The sequence below is a fragment of the Protopterus annectens genome, chromosome 6.part0 (assembly GCF_019279795.1).
Source record: "Protopterus annectens isolate FY-2018-M chromosome 6.part0, PAN1.0, whole genome shotgun sequence".
In the NCBI taxonomy this organism is placed as follows: domain Eukaryota; kingdom Metazoa; phylum Chordata; order Ceratodontiformes; family Protopteridae; genus Protopterus; species Protopterus annectens.
This window is the reverse complement of record NC_056737.1, coordinates 1441103963-1441124541: the sequence shown is the minus strand read 5'-3', so window position 1 is coordinate 1441124541 and position 20579 is coordinate 1441103963. Positions and strand designations below refer to the sequence as shown.

The 20579-nt window shown below is 40.3% G+C and overlaps 1 protein-coding gene across 1 annotated transcript in view; it reads right to left on the bottom strand.

Moving 5' to 3' along the window:
• THSD7B (thrombospondin type 1 domain containing 7B) overlaps positions 1-20579 on the bottom strand; it is a 6482604-nt gene that overhangs the window by 1627857 nt on the left and 4834168 nt on the right. The window contains exon 15 of the mRNA XM_044074964.1: positions 6622-6816. Coding sequence (XP_043930899.1) covers positions 6622-6816 — 195 coding nt within the window. The remainder of the gene's footprint in view (positions 1-6621; positions 6817-20579) is intronic.

The following is a 20579-nucleotide window of genomic DNA, read 5'->3' as shown; positions in this document are numbered from 1 at the left end:
TGGGGGAAGGTGTGTGTATGTGTATGTGTGTGGTGTATGGTGAGTGTTGTTTTCAGTAGTATGAATTTTGCGGTTTTGATGTTTCGGTATTTTAGTGTTTTGGGTATTTGGTCTCGGGATTTTGGGCATCTGTAGTTTGAGTTTTCGGGATTTAGTAGTTGTTCTATATATATATATATATATATATATATATATATATATATATATATATATATCTGTATGTATGTATAAACTTGGAGGCAATGTGTGTGTGTGTGGGGGGGGGGGTAGAGGCAGCTGTTTAAAAGTTTTTTAATGTGTCTGAGTACTTTAATTTTGAACACATTTTTGAGTACTTTGTACACTGGGTTTTAGCTTCAATGAGCCAATATAGACTCATATATATATATATATATATATATATATATATATATATATATATATATATATATATATACACACACACACATATATATATGTGTGGGTATAGGTGTTATTCCATTACATCAAATGGAATACAATTTTAACATCTGTAATGTCGATATCAAAACATGGAGCATCAACATATAATGTACATGCTCCAAGTATTACCCTAGAGCAGATTAAAGCACAAAAAAAGTGTTTTTAAAAAGGGGGCAAGCCCCCCTGCACTCCTCACCTACTACTCTTCTTCTTTCGGCTACTCCCATCAGGGGTCGCCACAGCAGATCAACTGTTTCCATTTCTTCCTGTCCTCTGCATCTTGCTCTGTCACACCAACCACCTGCATGTCCTCTCTCACCACATCCATGAACCTTATCTTAGGCCTTCCTCTTTTCCTGTTACCTGGCAGCTTCATCCATAGCATCTTTTTCCCAATATACTCTGCATCTCTCCTCAGCACATGTCCAAACCAATGGAATCTTGCCTCTTTGGCTTGGTCTCCAAACCTTCCAACCTGGGCTGACCCTCTAATACACTTATTCCTAATCCTGTCCATCTTCATCACATCCAGTGCAAATCTTAACATCTTCACCTCTGCCACGTCAAGCTCTGACTCCTGCCTTTTTGTCAGTGCCAATGTCTACAACCCATATAACATAGCTGGTCTCACTACACTCTTGAAGACCTTCCCTTTCACTCTTACTGGTACTCGTCTGTCACAAATCACTCCTGACACTCTTATCTACCCACTCCATCCTGCCTGTACTCTCTTCTTCACCTCTCTTCCACACTCACCATTACTGTGAAGTGTTGATCTCAAGTATTTAAACTCATTCACCTTTGCCAACTCTACTCCCTGCATCTTCACGATTCCTCTAGCCTCCCTCTCATTCACACACATATATTCTGTCTTAGTCCTGCTGACCTTCATTCCTCTTCTCTCTAGAGCATATCTTCACCTCTCCAGGGTCTCCTCCACATGTTCCCTACTCTCACTACAGATCACAATGTCATCTGCAAACATCATAGTCCACGGGGACTCCTGTCTGATCTCGTCTGTCAACCTGTCCATCACCATTACAAATAAGATAGGGCTCAGAGCTGAATCTTGATGTAATCCCACCTCCACCTTAAATGCATCCGTCACTCCCACCGCAGACCTCACTGCTGTCACACTACCCTCATACATATCCTGTACCACTCTTACATATTTCTCTGACACTCCTGACTTCCTCATACAATACCACAACTCCTCTCTAGGCACCCTGTCATATGCTTTCTCTAAATACACAAAGACACAATGCAACTCCTTCTGACATTCTCTGTACTTCTCCATCAACACTCTCAAAGCAAACATTGCATCTGTAGTGCTCTTTCCTGGCATGAAACCATACTGCTGATCACTAATCATCACCTCCCTTCTTAACCTAGCTTCCACTACTCTTTCCTATAACTTCATGCTGTGACTGATCAATTTAATCCCTCTGTAGTTATTACAGATCTACACATCACCCTTATTCTTAAAAATCGGTACCAAAACACTTTTTCTCCAGTCCTCAGGCAGCCTCTCACTTTCCAAAATTTCATTAAACAATCTAGTTAAAAATTCCACTGCCATTTCACCTAAACACCTCCATGCTTCCACAGGTATGTCATCTGGACCAACTGCCTTTCCGTTTTTCATCCTCTTCATAGCTGTCCTTACTTCCTCCTTGCTAATCCACTGCACTTCTTGATTCACTATCCACACCTTCTCTCCCTCTCCCTCTCATTTTCTTCATTCATCAGCCCCTCAAAGTACTCCTTCCATCTGCTCAACACACTCTCCTCACTTGTGAGTACGTTTCCCTCATTATCCTTTATCACCCTTACCTGCTGCACATCTTTACTAGCTCGGTCCCTCTGTCTAGCCAATTGGTACAGGTCCTTTTCTCCCTCCTTAGTATCCAACCTTTTATACAACTTGCCATATGCCTTATCCTTAGCCTTCGCCACATCTCTCTTTGCCATGCACCTCATCTCCTTATACTCTTGTCTACTTTCTTCATCTCTCTGACAATCCCACTTCTTCTTCGCCAACCTCTTTCTCTGTATACTCTCCTGTACTTCTTCATTCCACCACCAGGTCTCCTTGTCCTCCTTCCTCTTTCCAGATGTCACACCAAGCACCTTTCTAGCCATCTCTCTTACTAGTTCTGCTGTAGTTACCCAGCTATTCGGTAACTCTTCACTGCCACCCAGTGCCTGTCTTAACTCTTCCCTGAGCAACACCTCACAATTACCATTTTTCAATTTCCACCATTTGATCCTTGGTGCTGCCCTCCCACTCATCCTCCTCTTCTTCACTACTAATGATATATATTAACTCTGACATTGTCCAATCCCTTGGAAAGGGAGTATTCTCCTCACCTGGGATTGTCAGTCACTTGCACATGTTGACCATATGTTTCTATTGACCAAATGGTGTTGGCCAAAAGTGCTTGTGTGTGTTGATGTTTGTATATAAAGTTTTCTGCTTGGAGGAACTAGGGAGGAGCTATTTGTGGTGCAGCAAAAGTATGATTGACTTGTCAGAGTCAGGCAAGGAAAATAAATATGTTGGGCAACCAGATTTATTGAAATATTTAATACACAAGCTGTTTAGAACTATGAAAAAAAAAACAAATGTTATTAAACAGATGCAGACTGATGTTACTTTTTTGAGGAATATGTACACTTAGACTGAGAGGGGGAATTACAGTTTGTTTTAAGGTAACAGTAGGCAGACACATTCAGAACAGTGTATTCTACAATGTTATATATTCTTAAATAATCATTTTGTCCTCTGTTAACTGCCTTAATAATCTAGCCTTTCCCCCTTTTTGTTACTTATTTTCATTCCTCACATGGAGGAGAAGCTGTGGCTCTGATTATTCCTCTTCGGAGTGAGGTACAAATGTTGACACATGCTGTCATCCATAGGAGGCTGAGGGATTTTTAATATAACTTCCTATCCCATCCTGTGGTAGTTGATAAATGCTCTGCTAATGTGCAGCCTGCAATATTGTTTCTCAGATGAACATGCTCCCATGCTTATTTAATGAGTGTTGTTATAATGTGTAAGGTCTTGGAGAGACAGTCACACATCCCCAGACCATTTGCAGCCTGCTATAATCCAAAAGTCTGCTATTTTTCTGCAGCATGAACACTAAAAGAATACAGGGCATAAGGACAATGTCCTGTGCAGACCATCTCAAGGCCCTATCCCTTTATTCTGTCTCCTACAGACTGTTGAGGGGAGATTTATACCTGGCATACAGGGCACTGTCATACCCCACTCTGATGGACCTCCAGCATATCCACAAAACATACAGAAGCAGAATTATCAGTTCAAAAGATTAAACCTAGCCTGTGTTATAAACAGGACCTGCTGGAGAGACAGGTATGTATCCCAGAGACTGCTGAATCTCTGGAACAGGATCCCTCATCCATGTGAAGCAGAGCCCCCCCTTAAACCAATTCACGTGTCTTCTTCTTCTTTTGGCTTTTCCCGGTTAGGGGTCACTACAGCAGATCACCTGTGCACTCATGATTGGCAGTAGAGTTTTACTGTGTTGAGTTGCCAGCTTGGCGCCCAACCTTCCACGGAAGGCACACATACACTTGCACTCACACCTAGGGACAGTTTAGAGCGTCCAATCCACCTACAGCATATCTTTGGGATGTGGGAGGAAACCGGAGTACCCGGAGGAAACACATGCAACCACAGGGAGGACATGCAGACTCCACACAGAAGCCACCCCAGCCGAGGATCGAACCAGAGAACCTCTTGCTATGAGGTAACAATGCTAACTGCTGCACCACTGTGGCTGCCCATCTTTGGGATGTGGGAGGAAACCGGAGCACCTGGTGGAAACCTACACGACCACGGGGAGGACATGCAGACTCCACACAGAAGGCACCCCAGCTGAAGATTGAACCAGAGAACCTATTGCTGTGAGGTGACAATGCTAACCACTGCACCACCGTGGCCGGACAATTGGATAAGGAACAGGAAATTCATCCTTGACTTGGCACCTATGTCTCTAATGGACACAGGCAGCCTGTAAATGGTTTATTTCCCAGGCCCCTGCTTGTAGATGTTTCATCTCCCAAGCCCTTGCTTGCACTTATCAAGGATACAAGACCTTACCAGAGATTTGGGATGTATGGCTAGGCTTAAAAAGGCCCTTGTGGTCATTAGTCTAGTAAACACTTATGAACCGATTAACCTGATAGTCAGCCTTCTTCAACCAGAATAAGAGACTCAGCATTGACTTTGCTCCCCCACTTCAATCTTCAGCCCCCCCCCCCACACTGCCACCGTCACTAGTTTAATGATGTGAGTCACAAACAGGGCTTCATCTGTCTGTATTACAGACCTGATTTGCAGTTTTATTTCAACACCAAACTAAACAGGCATGCTGGATAAAACTTTGGTAGTTTGGCACAATAAACTCTGGGTAAAAAAAGCGCATGTTCTTTGGAATTTGAAACATCTTTTATTTATTCAACCTCTCAAAGTCCTAATACTTGTACACCCTATGTCTGTGTGAAAGACTCGCAGGTTTTCCCAGATATGCATTGTATCTGCATGCCTACAATACTCTTAGCATATCTACAAACTAGCTCATACTGCAGATACGTCTTGTGTACTGAACTGTGCAAGAGATCTTACAGCTGGACATGACCATGTCATTGTTAATGTCTCATTTTCCATCATTGCCTTCAGTATACATATACATATCTAACTTGATAATATATGCAAAACTGTGGTCTCTTCTTATTTAATGGGCACTATATAAGGTTTTATGAAGCTGTGTCATAAATGCAAAAGTTAGCTCATGAATACTATATACCCCAAGACTAAGACATCTACTACTTTGTAAGGAAATATGGTATGCAGGGCAAATCATCAGGGCTGCCAGCTTGTCTTTGTAGGCGATATCTACACAGAATCCAGGAAAGGAATAATCAGACTACCTTTCTTTGTAAGTCTTTGAAAATTGTTTCAACATGGGCAAGGTATTAATGTTAAATTTCTTCCACATATGTACTGTGCTTTGCATTAGTTTTTCATTCCTTCAGTACATCTAGTCAAGCAGTCATATTTCCAACCAACATGGCTTTATTACCTTGTCATTTCAATATGAGTACATTACACCTTAAAACTTCTGGAGTAATATCCTAGTCTCTTCAGCAGTGAAGGCATATTCCCTTGTATCACTTCATCTATTATCCGTTGGTAGCATCTGTAACTCCAAATACTCGTCCATATCAGCCATGTGGTCTGTGCCATACTTTATAACACAGATTGCATATTTGATCAGGGTTCTTACATTCAAGGATTCTGATGTTTTCTTTCATTCTCTGTGTTTCTTTCTTTACATTCTGATTCTATTTATTCAAGTGCACTAGATATGCTTTATGTCATAAAAGGTTTGAATTTTTTACTTAAGAATACTAAATAGGTTTTATAAGATAATTCATGTGGTCTGTTTATGAAAATTATTTATTTATTGGTGTATTCAGCAATCTGTAAGAGAATTTAATCAAATGCGTTCTTTCCTGTCCCTCCAAGCTAAATATCACAAAATTTATCTCACACATCTTCCTCTCACCACCAAAATGTCAGACAATAATAGAGTTACAGCAAGGTTGTTTGTGTGTCTATCCTTGTATAGAAGAGAATAAAATGTGTGAGTTGAAATTTAAAGTACATTACTTGATCAATATTCTTTTTATCAGTTACAGAGAAATTCAATATGGAATGAAATCAAACTGTTACTTTTTATCAGTGTGACATATTTAACTTTTATGCATTACTGAATACATGGGAGACTCAACTCTGATTGCAGCATGAACAAAAAAAAAAAGATTATGGGGCTGGTAATATACTTTCTTTTGAATAAAAAATTAAACAGCCTGAAAAACTGGCTTGATAATTTTTGACGTTAACGAGGTGAGTGGACATATCCTAGCAGCCCATTTATAGCATAAATGCAAGGGGAAAGGAGTAGGCTATGTGTATGAATTCACATCTCATATTTGTCAGTAAAGATAATCTGAAAGCTCTTGGGAAGATTCCACTGCACAATATGAACAGATAAAAGAAAGGGACGAACAGATAAATTCCACACACAGGAAACTCTGAGGTTTTTTTCAATGGACTCTGGACCAGGTTGCTCTCAGTCAGGTTACCTGTTGGAAATCTTCTTCGACTTCGTGTTGCCCCACAGTCAGAGGTGCATAGTGAAAATTTAGACCAAAGACTAAATGTGCAGTCATCTTTGCATGGAATGTGGCACTCCTGTACTAGTGGGGGCATTGTCCCTGCCCACTTCAAGCACTCATTAAGATCAGCAGGTTGGTCATCATCAGCATGGCAAGTAATATCTGAAATAAATAAAAAAAAATAAGAATAATTACTATTGGGGCTGCATTTTGATAAAAAATAAAAATCCTGAAATATCATTAAAAATGTAAAGGAAATTGCAAGGAATCCAAACTTTAGATGTTTATATGTGTTTTATATTTTTCTTTCTCTGTGGAGACTGTGCTATATGTCGACATTCCACTGGTGCTGAATAAAAGGGAAAATAATTACTGCTTATGTGAAGATATGTTTCTCTAAATAAGTAAAGGGTCTTATGACAACTATACATCATATTCTTAGATCTACTCTTTGAGAGAGTTTAAGGCATTTCTCATTCATAAAACATTAATGAAATCAATTTTTTTCTGTGTTCCTTTATGACCTCCCTGAGAAAGTGTGTGTGTGTGTGTGTGTGTGTGTGTGTGTGTGTGTGTGTGTGTGTGTGTGTGTGTGTGTGTGTGTGTGTGTGTGTGTGTGTGTGCGCGCATGTGTGTGTGTGCGTGCGTGCGTGTGTGTGTGTGTGTGTGTGCGCATGTGTGTATGTGTGTGCGTGTGTGTGTGCGCGTGTGTGTGTGTGTGTGTGTGTGTGTGTGTGTGTGTGTGCGCATGTGTGTATGTGTGTGTGTGTGTGTGTGTGTGTGAGTGTGTGCATGTGTGTGTGTGTGCGTGTGTGTGTGTGTGTGTGTATGTGTGTGCGTGTGTGTGTGCACGTGTGTGCGCGCGTGTGTGTGTGCGTGCGTGAGTGTGTGTGTGTGCATGTGTGTGTGTGCGTGCGTGCGTGTGTGTGTGTGTGTGTGTGTGTGTGTGTGCGCATGTGTGCGTGCGTTTGTGTGTATGTGTGTGTGTGTGTGCGCGTGCGTGTGTGCGTGTGTGTGTGTGTGCGTGTGTGTGTATGCGCGTGTGTGTGTGCGCATGTGTGTTTGTGTGTGCGTGTGTGTGTGTGTGCGCGCATGTGTGTGTGTGCGTGCGTGCGTGTGTGTGTGTGTGTGTGTGCATGTGTGTGTGCCTTTAGAAAATTATTTGTTCCCTCCCTACTCCAAGCATATTACCATACCTTAATTTCATATCTATCCCATTCAACAACCTGTATTTCATAACTTCCATGCACTATCTTCCTCCTCCTTCATTATTACTGTAAGCAACATGCTGCTCCTCATAACATACATTCCTATTCTAGCACTAACTTCCCGCCTTACAGATTATCAATTTCCCTGAAATATACTACCAAAACTCCAGCATCCGTCCTCCTACCTAATCAAGACTTATGCATCACCTATACTAACATAGCATCCTGTCTCATTAACCTCTCCTTTATCCTTTGACTTACAAATAAAATTTGTCACTGTCACTACTCCTCATATAAAACAAAATGCATGATTATTACCATCTTTAAAATGCACTCAGAAATTATATTTTGAAACTCTAAAATCCATGTGGGCAGGGATATTTACTCCAATCCTGCCCTACAAATCTAAACCTAAACTTAAACACTACCAATGATATTAAGCACCATAACAACACAAAAACTCTCCTCCTTTGGGTGAAGCTGTCCATTTCTCTACCAGCTTTTATAGTCAATACATAAAAACACTTTCCATATAATCAAGCACACATACCCAGCCATACCCTACTCCCATTCAGTCACACTCATGCCCTACCAGAAAATAAATAAATAAGTCTAGTTATATTAAATCTCTGTAGCATTTACAATAAAATCAAAAACCTACACGTCTGTATGTCACACTATACCTCGACATTTCGGGCATCACTGAAATGTGGTATAAACCCTGTGTAACAAGTACAACCTCCAGATTTCAACATTATGCAAAATGATCAGCCCCACAAAAATGGAGCAGAGTAACATTATTCTACCCTGGCTCCTACAGAGGTAGATTAACATTACTCTACCCCAGCTCCTATGGAGGCAGAGTAACATTACTCTACCCCAGCACTTACCACCTCTCCCTCTATTCTAATGTTATCTCCAAATTTCACTCAATCAAAATACTTACTAAGTCTATTAAAACTAAACAAAAGCTCTGTTTTATAGTACTCTGCATCCTTTCCAGATTAATAATGTGCCATACCCAAATAATTTATCTCCAGGGTATTGAGTACTAACCTATAAAAAAGCCATAGTGGGGACATCAATGTTGATTGGCAAAGTCTATCCACAGATAGTCCTTCCTTCTGTATACACCTGTTTGGCTTCTCTCGACTTATCACAACACCTACTTTACATATATAAAAAAAAAATTGAAAGCACAATTCTAAATTGGATACCAGTCTCAAATACCAGTAAATACCCTATTACTGGAACCTACATAATCTTACAGCATAACTACATAGAATTACTACTCCTCATCATAGGGTTTCTATTAGATGACCTAAGATGCACTCTGTCGAATGCGTCTTGGTCGAACTTAAAACAACGAAAAGGCAAAATAGCGAAGCGGCTTTTAAGCAAATTTTTTGCTAGGGAAAGAATTCACTTGGCCGCTTCTGTTACTTTGTCATTTTTGGCACTGTAGTGCAATCTCGGAGTTGGTCTATTTAAGTAGGGGGGGGTGAAGCCCCCCACTTTATGCATTATTTCAAATTTTTTTCTTTGTTTTTTTTTTTTTTTTTTTTTGGAACACCGATTTTTTTTTTCCAAGGGAAAAAAAATGCTGTTCTGAGCTTTTGAGATTGTAAGCTTTTACTAACATGGAGTCAGTTATTCATTGTTCGCTTTTTTAAGCATCCGATGACATAATATAGAACCTCATAGTGCCCACTAACTCAAAACAATCACAAACTTCCTTAAGTTAAACAAAAACTCATTCAACAATATCATAGAGTCCTTTAACTGATTTACACTAAAAACTCTTCCACTAGATGTGGCTGTTACAATTTTAAATACTTTATTTCTAAACACTCTAAGTATCCTTGTACAAAAGAGTATAAGCAAATCACTCCCCCTGGCTCTCCATCTTAGGCATAAACATTATGCACACTAGAGACAAGGCCTGGGAAAAGTGTCTTAGCCATATGACTTATAGCACTACAGGGAACTCCATAATCAAACTAAAAATAAGTATGCATGGAACAGAAATAATATTATGGTCAACTGCAACTTAATCACAGAAATTGCCCTAAAAATTCTGGTCATTAATACATACAACATTTAGTCTTGCATCAAAAAAAGACCCTTGCCATTCCCAAAACTGATCCCCTTTGAAATAGCTATAAAATGTAATGCCTGCTTTATAGAAATCATGGCTTCCCCCACAAAAAGTTCACTGTCCTCTTCTGCTAAATCCAGCAATGTATCAACTGTAGCTCCCTCCATCACCCACTTAAGCACTGCAAAGCAGGAGTCAAAACAATCCAGGACCCCAAACATTACCTACTTTACTCTAATACCAATTATAAACAAAATATCTGCTATTCAGACTTAAACCATACTCCACAGCTGTTGATAACCTTCCACCTGCATATCTTAAGATGTCAGCAGAAGCCATATCTTACCTAGCATGTATCTTAATCAACAAATCCATCCATGAATCTTATGTTCATAGGTTCATAGGTTCATACTAGGCTATCTGCCCTAAGGCATTTATAAGCCTAGCCAGAATGTGTTTGGCTTTCGCCACTCATTTTACATTTATTTTGCTATGCCCTTTTTCGAAGTTAGTATACTGTGCCTCTGTCTAACAGTGACACAGAAGTGATGGGTAAACCTATGATCTCCTATCCACTCATCAAGATTCCTCTTGAAGAGAGTCAATGAGGGACTCTGCCTAACCTGGACTGGGATTTTATTCCAGAGTGAAGGGAGCCTCTGGGTTATGAATCTGTCCCTCCAGCATGTCCTATTTATTTCAGTGCTGAGGTTCAAGTCTCTCGAGTGCGTAGCTCGATGGGATTTGGATTTTCTGAGGTGCAGCATGTCCATTAATTCCGGGTTGGACATGGCTTTATACGTCAGGCACAGATCGCCTCTGAAAAGGTGGTATGCCACTGAGTAGAGCTGGAGTTTCTTTAACCGGGCAGCATATGGCATCTGTTTGAGCCCTTTGATCCTCTTGGTGAGGTACTTTTGGGGTCTTTCCAGTTGCTGCAGGTGTCTGGTAAGGTACATCCCAAAAGGGGCATTGTACTCAATTATGGGCCTGTTGAGGGATGAGTAAAGAGGCACGATGACCTCCCCTGATCTAGATGTAAATCCCTTCATGATTAGGTGAGCTATATAAAATGTTTTTCTAACCACTTTGGCCACGTGGTTGTCAAATGAGAGATTGCTATCAACTTGGGTCCCCAGGTCCCTAATTACTTCTTCTGTACTTAATGGATTATCACCTTTGTGGTAATTTGTGGGCACTTTGTTTTTGCCAAAGGGGATGACTATACACTTTTTGGCATTTAGCTTGAGGCCATGGCTCTGGCACCAGTTGTCTGTTTCTATGAGGCCCTTTTGGAGGATGCTTGTGTTGGCTGGAGAGTCGATTATGGTGCCCAGTTTGCAGTCATCTGCGAACTTGGTCAGCCACAGTCCTTCCATGTTGGCCTGTACCTCCGAGAAATATATACCGAACAAGAGAGGTCCCAGGACTGAGCCTTGTGGGACACCACTTGTAACTGGTTTGGAGTCTGACATGGCTCCAGCAATTCTAACCATGTGGGTCCTGTCCTTGAGCCAGTTTGCAATCCATCTAGTGACATAGCGGTTTATATTAAAGCTGGTGAGTTTATTTATAATGCCTGAGTGGGGTATTGTATCAAATGCTTTTGTGAGGTCTAGGTAGGCTGTGTGGACCACCTTCCCCTCGTCAATGGCCTTGGCGACTGTTTCAAAGAAATCGACCAGGTTTAAGAGGCAGGATCTGCCCTTAACAAAGCCGAACTGGGTAGGATCCAGTGTCTGTTGGTCCCCAATATCTTTATTTATGAGGTCCATGATGATCCTTTCCATAGCTTTGCAGACCAAGCTAGTCAGGCTTATGGGGCAATAGTTTCCAGGATCCGTTGAAGCACCACCTTTATGGAGAGGGACCACTGTTGCTGTACGCCACTTTTTGGGCACATATCCTGTAGTAAGGCTGAGACTGAACAGTAGTTTTATGTTTGGGTTTAGCTCTTCTTGGAGTTCATGTAGGACGCAGCCCGGGACACCGTCTGGTCCCATTGATGCTGTGTTTTTTGCTTTGGAGAGGGCGGCTCTGAGCATCTGAGATGTCAGGTGGGCAGCACTCTGCTGGGATAGATATTTGCCCTTTTGGTGGGGAGGGGGGGAGAAGTTTGTGCTGAACCTGTCAGCTAGGATGTTGGCAATGTCTGTAGGTTCAGTGTATTTTTTGTCATTTTGGACTAATTCTGAGCATATCTGGGAATTACCACCCAGGTTCCTAACATAACTAAAGAAAGCCTTGTGATTATCCTTAGTGTCCTGTGCAATTTTTCTCTCAAAGCTGGCCTTAGACAATTTTATGAGTGCCCATAGTTTTTTTGCTAATACTGATCAGTGATGCCTTCCCTTTTTGGGATTTTGATCTATCATTTAATAGCTTCCTCCTTCTATTGTATAGTTTGTTTATAGCTGGGGTCCACCAGACAGAACGTCTGCCTTTGGAGGATTGGGTCTTGGTTTTATTTGGGATCGCATGATCCATGCATTCTTGAAGTTGTTCATAGAATGCATTTATAAAGGATTCTGCGGTCTGGGACATATTTTCCACAGGCACGGGGGCTTTGAAGGATTCCACCTCGGTTTTGAGGAGTGTGAAATTTGCTTTAGAGAAGTTTTTCACTGTGGTTTTCTGGGCAGGGGGTGGGGTCGGGATGTGAATATCCAGTGAGATTAGTTTATGGTCTGATCTTACCAGTGAGGGATACACTTCTGGTCTGGAGCATAGAGTCCCCATGTTGGTGATGATCAGGTCCAGTATGTTTTCCCCTCTTGTGGGAGTGGTAACAAGTTGTTCCATAGCATTTGAGTTTATAAATTCTAGGAACCTTTGGGCTAGGGTGTTGGAGCTAGAGTAATGCTCCCAGTCTATGTTTGGGTAGTTGAAGTCACCCAATATAATGGTGTTTGGAGAGACCTTCATATTTTCCAGTGTTCTCAGAAAGGCTGAGTGGGGTTCCTGGGTTTGGGAGGGTGGTCTGTACCAGGCTATAAGCTGGAAGGCAGTTTTACCCACTGTTAGTTGCACATGGATAGTCTCTGATGCTTCGTGCTTTGCCACCAACCTGGAGGTGTGGGTATCTTTGATGAATATCGATACTCCCCCTCCTTTTGTGGTTCGGTCCAAGTTTTGGGGCCAAAAAGCATGGTATGAGGTATAACCTGGTAGTGCTGTGGTGCTCTCGGGAGCCCTGAACCAGGTTTCTGTTACTGCACAGATATCGATGTTCTTCATGCTAAGGAGAGTTTCGGTTGCGTGCATCTTGAGGTTTAGACTTCTGGCATTGAGTAGCATTACTCTTAGTTTCTTATCCCTTGTGATACCTATGGAGGTGGGTTTGTCTTTTGAGCCTTGCCTAAAAAAGGCACTATGGGGGTAGCAAGAGCCTTTGCCAATACCCGAAAGCCCAGGGGTGACAGGTGCAAGCCGTCCCTAGCGAAGCATCGTGGCTTGTCGAGCATATCATCCCAAGCTGACAGGCATTGGATCCCCTTTGAATGACACCAGCATTCATTTGGAATTCATTTTAGCAGATCATTTGGAAAAAACTGTGTGTTTTCCCACTTCGTAAGGGAGGAAACACAACAGAAGTCTCTAATTTTTGATCCATTGTTATTCTGTTCCCTCACTCAAAAATCTATAAGCATATTCTATACCACCTCCTCACATAACAGCCCTTCACCAGTACACAACATGGATTCCACCTAGGTCATAGTACTACTAGTACTACTTTACTCTTTATGGATAGTATGAACAGGAGCAGGCACTCTGGGAAACTTCTGTCTTCCTTATTTCTAGACCTGTAAACGGCCTTTGATACCATTTCAAACAGAAAACTCCTACCACAAATACTCCCTCTCTGCCTATCCCCTTCTTCACTCATCTGGATTAAAAGATACCTATCTAATAGACAACAAACTGTTAAATGGCAACACACCTTAGCTCATTACCTTTTTGTCACCACTTGTGTACAACAAGGCTCTTTTCTTCAAACCTCTTCTGGGCAAGCATCATATAGACAGTATGCTGACAGCTCAACACTAAATATGCTCATCCGACAAATTGGCACATTTCCGACAAATCACACAAGAAGCCTTCACCTCTGTTGAAAACCAGATTCACAATGTCCAACTGATGCTTAACCCCCCCCCCCAAAACAAAAACACATTAAAATAATGTAAAAAAAAAAAACACAAGAAACTAGGCATGTTCTACAGACACAGAAAATTCTTACTAATGCCATTCTAGTAACAACTTACCTCCTTCCTTCACTCTTATATGGTGCCTCTATCCTTACCAACCTGCAGGCCTCTGTTAAAGTCAAACTTGAAATATACTATAACAATGCTGCTAAATTCCATTTATCAACAGACAGAGTTTCTGGAGCGATGGACTGATTTCTCACCAACCTACATCAACTGCAGCATGATTTTCTGGAAAGAGGATACAATGAGAATTTGGCAGCTAACATACTAGGACTAATTAAAGTCCTCAAACAAAATAATGATCCAGCTTTGGTGACCCCCTCTAGAAGGAAACCATTACATGCTACACAACCAAGTATCAGTGAAGGAAACGGCAGCCATTAAAGCAGTACGATCCTGAATTATTCCAAAGAGTCACACATAATAAAATGAAAACTGGTCCAAAACTAGAGTATCATTAGGAGAACTCAATCTATCAGACAGATGGTGGACCAAAAACCATCTGTCATTTATCAACAAGGAATATACATTAGAAGATGGTTAGAAAATGTAAAAGGAATTAGTGCACCCACAGAATTACAGGTAGGAGCCTTTCCATGTGAACCCCCCTCCCCCGCCACAGTGCTGGAGATCCTGTGCATTTCTTAGTAAAAAAAAAAAAAAACTGTTTTACTACAGTCATGGAGTCTGAAATTGAGGAACAACAGTGTAAATGAAAGTTGCTTTCTAAATACACATCTACACTTGACTGACAAACTTGAAGAATACAATAGTTTAGCCATTAACAGTAGTAATTTACTGGATTCATGTATACTGATTGTCATGAAAACAATAGTTTAAATGCAAGTTTCCAGATATATCCTTCAACAATGGAGGCAGGGTTTGACAAATGGATTTAATTTGTTATTGTAACAGAATGAAGTATTTGAACTACAGGTGTTAATGGCAAAACTGGAATAGACTGGGTTTCATAGATACATATAATAGGCACAGTGGTATTGACTAAGAAGTTGGGGTCCATTTTTCCATATCCACAGAAGAACAGGTTGAGGTCATCACCTAATCCCCGTTCTGTATGTAGCATACGTTAACACATTTAACAAGTGACTGCGGATATCATTATTCATTCGTCGGGGTTAGGGGATGCTGGTATTGAGCTATGAGAATGAGTATGTATACTTATTAAGAAATGGGAGGGAATCAGGAAAGGTTATGACAATCTGTGAAAATGTTCAAACAAAATGGAGGCAACAGGATTAACAGACAGAAAAGTAAGGGCATGTGTGAGTATTAAAATTGCAATGTGTGTGGAGAGTGCTTTTTCTTATGGACTGCTTTTTGATATGGGGACAAAAGGTGTGACCTTCATTCTGATTGTGAGAAATTAATCTGATTAACTGGATAAAAAAAAAACTGTAGACTGGGAAAGGGTTGGAGTGGAAAAGTGAAGATAGTTTAACACAAAAGGTAAGGAAAGTATCATCCGGTGGTCCTGGGATGGATTACTACAGTCTTCTTCAGCCTACTGTGTGACTCAGAGCAAGTAATTTGAACAGACAATGTTCCATGGTTGCTGCTGAGAAGAAACCACTGAACTAAATGGTTTTACTTTTTTAATGATTAATGGAAAAATGGTTTGTATATTTATTTTCTATTTAAGATCTTTTTGATTGCTATTTTTATATTAGACTATTATTTTATCTAGTACCAGACCAGATGTTGTAAAAATGAGTAAACATTTTCAGATGAGCAGTGATGGCTACGAAGCTAACTTCTTTAAGGTTAGCATTTTATGTATTCGATTAGCAAATGTTCTGTTGAGTGTGATCCATCCAGGGTTTTATTTTTATTTATGTTATTCAAACTTAAGCTAATAAAAAATAAATATCTGGTACTCAGCAAAAGGCAAGACAAATTACAATGTTAGTAAAAAGACAGAAAGAAGGATGTAGAAATAGCAAATTCTATAGTGTGAGTAAAAAAACAAGTTATATTTACACTTTTCTGGAGAGGTGGGTGAGAGGGGGGAGGGATGACCTCTTCTTGGTAGGTGGCAAGGCTCATTCGCCTGCTACACCTTAACAGTCAGTGCAGCAAGAGGTTCATGAGGCCTGGTAGGTAGCCAATACCATGCCCTCTCCTGAAGCACACTATAAATGCATTCATCTGGCAGGGCCCTGCCATCAGGCCAAAAGTGAAAGGTGCTGTCCCCACTACCAGCCACCTTGAGCCACCTCAATCATCTGATAGTCACACTAATATCACACTGGGCTTGTTGTGATCCACCAAGCTAGCTGTACCACACTACATCCCTTATCAGGTATTCCTTCCTTCTGTTGTGTCACAAACATTAATTTTTGCACTGTCCATTTTCCTTCATTACCATTTTGTTTTCTCCAGGTATGTGTCTGTCTTGTCCATGTCTTCACTTTGTACTATACATGCATCTGCTGACTTGTCTGTACTGTTTTGTGTTTGTATAACCCACTGTTTACACTTATGCAGATTGTTCTACCTTGTTTTCTTATCACCCTTCCCATTACACTTTTTCTGTCTATATATGTAAATATGTGAATGTGTGTTGTTTGTGTTGTTAATAGTTTGCATCTATGCACATTATATCAATGCTGCATATATATTATGATCATTATTATTCTAGGAGTGTATGTCTTTAATAATCAATGTGTGTTTGCATCTAGGCACAATATATCAAAAGTGGTGCAAGTACAGAAACTATCTGCAAAAAATATGGCCCAAACTAAGCCAACTGTAGAATGTACAAACACAGGATCCATTTGCAATTGCTACAAAGTGCTAAAAGACACGTTTTACAAGGGGGGCTTCACTCCTGACACAATTCAGTGTGCAAGTTTCTCCCATTTCCCGATCTCCACATTTGCATAACCGTGACAGAAAGGAAACTCCATACAGAAAGCTACAGTCTCCACATCCTGCACTTGAAAAGCAGTGTGTTCTACATATTGTGACAGTGCAAATAGTTGTGAACAAGCTGTGTAACTGACATAATGCCTGGAAAGCATGTATATCAAAAAAAATTGTATTGCTTTCCTCAATACCTAATTATACTTTATGCTTCCATTCAGAGAGTACCTCTGCTTGTTATGTTCCCTCTACATCCAAATATCCTATAATTCCCTTTGTGCCACATGCATAGAACTGATGACTTCTCAGGTGAGTGGACACGTGACAGCTGGTGTTCACAAAGAGCTGTAGATAATTGCTGCGCACTACTTGCAGACAGCTTACACCACCATGCATTGACTTCAGCTTCTTACTACCATTCTGTCTTACACAGCTCGTGCTGGATGACATGTTGCCATACCCTTTTTCTGCACCTTATTTCTTACTCTGTTCCACAGTGTTTAGCTTGTCAATTTCTAGCCTTGCTCCAGTTTTCACTTCACTATACAGCTAATTACTCAGGTGCAGAGATTGGCACCTTCTGGATATACACATGTACTTTATACTGCCATTATTGCTGCTATGCAGAACAAACATTGTGATGCATGGAGCATATCTCTATGAATCCTGGCTTTAATCCAAAACATGGGTGGATCATTACGATGAACATGGTAAAAATGGCTGACATTGGTGACATTGCCCTCATTTTTTCTTAATAAATAAGATGAGATATTTTAGTTTTATAGAAACACAACAGATTTTCTCCCAGTGTTACATACACTGGAAAATGATGTGACATATTATAGTGCAGTGAATCAATAACTTCAGCTTAAATCTTTACATCGCGTCTTTTGACTGGCGTTCCCAAAGTTGACAGTGGCGAAGCTAACCTGGTGCTCCTACTATACCAGCAAGTAAAAGGCCTGCCAGCCTGTGTTCTCTTAACATTTCAGGTGATTATTAATGTTCAATCGAAATTACAAATGAAAATGTATACATTAAAGTCACATGGGACAGTGCCCCTATAATTTAGTGCAAATGCTAATGATTTAATGATGAATACACATATGGAAAGCTGTTATTCACTGCACTTTAACTGCAACAATTTCATGTTTTGTAAAGATAAGCTGGACAAAATTTTATCAATGGCATTACATTCAGATCATGCAAAGTACCCACTAAACCATGCCTTGGCAGTGAAAAAACTAGGAGATACAATTCTAACTAATAAAAAAAATGCTGTGAGACTACGTGGTACAAAAATCTATACTCTGTGAAATAATTGGCTGAAAAATAATTATTTGGTGCAATTTAAAAATTGTAAAGTAAATTAAAGTTATTTGTATAAAAGAAAAGCTGGAGTCTTGCTGGTTGTCTAAATTTTGACACTATTATGCTATCCTGACAGTTGGTGCACATTATAATGTAAAGAGCAACAGAAGTATCTTTCATCAGTGATCACACACTTAGTTAATGCCTTTACACAATTACAGAGAGACGAGCATAATAGTTGTGAGTGACAACTCTGTATAGTGCAGTAATAATGAAACAACAATGCTCCTGCTTATTACCACAATTCCTCTGTGAAAAAGTGGAACATTCACTACATTGGATTAATCAAGTCATGATAATACCCATACCTAGACATAAAATTGCTATCTGCATGAAGTAGATCTTTATATATCGCAAGGACACAAAAAGTATTTCTGAGTGCCGGAGAGAGGGGGTTGTGCTTTTATCTATCAACCCACTTTCTCTCTCATGCACATTACCTTTCTTCTGCTGCTCACCTTTTTTGTATGTAACAGCAAACTAACTCATACCGTATAAATACAATTCATATTATACACTGTCAGCTCTGTCTGCGCTGTTACTTATGTATGCAGCATATATAATTAGATGTTGATAAGACATAAAATGCAGGATAATCTGAACTGCATTCCAGTATTCCATAGCTGTTACATTCAAATGTTAGATGTATTATGTCATCAAACAGCACACTGGAAGAAGAATGCATATAACATATCTGACTGGGCTATGGTCAGGTGAGTGGATTCCACCCACCTTTCTCTATATACTTTCAGCAGGATCCAGGGGTTATCGATCAAGGTCACAGCCATCAGTCCCATTTTTCTGCCTTCATTTCTTCATTTTTCCCGTCCCTCCCTCTCTCTTTCTCTGTCATCATTCACATTCTACCTGCATTTATGATAAAAACATTGAAGACATACTCTAACTATATTTTTCTTAGTTTTCTTGTTATTCAGGATTGCACATTTCTTTGTTTTTGATGTGCTCGTTTATATTTCCATTCTTGTCACCAGCTATTTACTTGTTCTGTATAAGAAACATTAATATTCATTCACTTCTTTCTTTACTCCTTATAAATTCTTCGAACCCCCCCCCCCTGCATATTCTCTCTAATAATGTCCCTCATAGGTTAATAGGCTAATGACTGCTGGGGCTTTTATAAGCATAGCCATGCAACCCAAATGTATCCCAAGTGTTATTGTGCCTTGGAGGTTATTTTAAGGTGGTCTGTATTAGTTACAGTATGATTTAATGGCTGCCTCTGTTGATCACAGATGTGTGTGCCAGACCAGGGGTGAATTTCCGATTACCAATCCACTGGTCCAGGTTGTGCTTGAAGAGGTTTAGGGAAGGGCTCTGCTTCACATGGTTGAGAAGCTAAACCCACTTTATGGAAATTCTTTTGAGATACATGCCTATCACTCCAACATTTCCTATTTAAATCACAGGAAAAATTTAAATCCTTGTATCTAGTAAGTCTGATGTTGTTCATTTTGTGAATATGCAAAAGGTTCATCAGGGCGAGATCCAAGGATGCCTTTAATGCCAGACATAAATGACCTTTCAGCAGTCTGTAGGAAACAAAGTAGAGGGATAGGGATTTGAGCTGATCTGCGTAGGGCATTGTGCTTGTGCTCTTATTCTTTTAGTACGGCATTTCGGAGGATGTTCTAGTTGTTGCATGTGCCTGGTCAGGAAGATACTGACAGAAGCATTATACTCAATGATGGCTCTGATGAGGGCTGAATATAGTGGCACAATGACTGCCCTGGACCTGGATTTCATGCCCCCACATATAAGTTAAGAGAAAGAGAATGATGTTTTTGTTTTTTACAGTCTTAATCACACGTTGGTCATAAGCCAAGTTATCATCTACTAGAGTTCACAAATCCCTGACTACTGTATCTACTTTTACAGGTGTTTTATCAATTAGGCAGTTTCCCTGGATGGTCAGCTTCCAAAACTGTAGTATTAGGCATTTCTTGTCACTGAGTTTTAAGCCATAACTTTGACATGAGTCATTTATTTGTGTCAGACTTTCCTGTAAGACATTAGCATCTGGGTGAGTTTCTATGACTGCTCCTAGCTTGCAATCATCTGCAAACTTGGCAAGCCAGTGGTCATTGACATTGGGCTTGATGTCAATGGAAGGTGCAGTGGTAGCATTGTCACCTAACA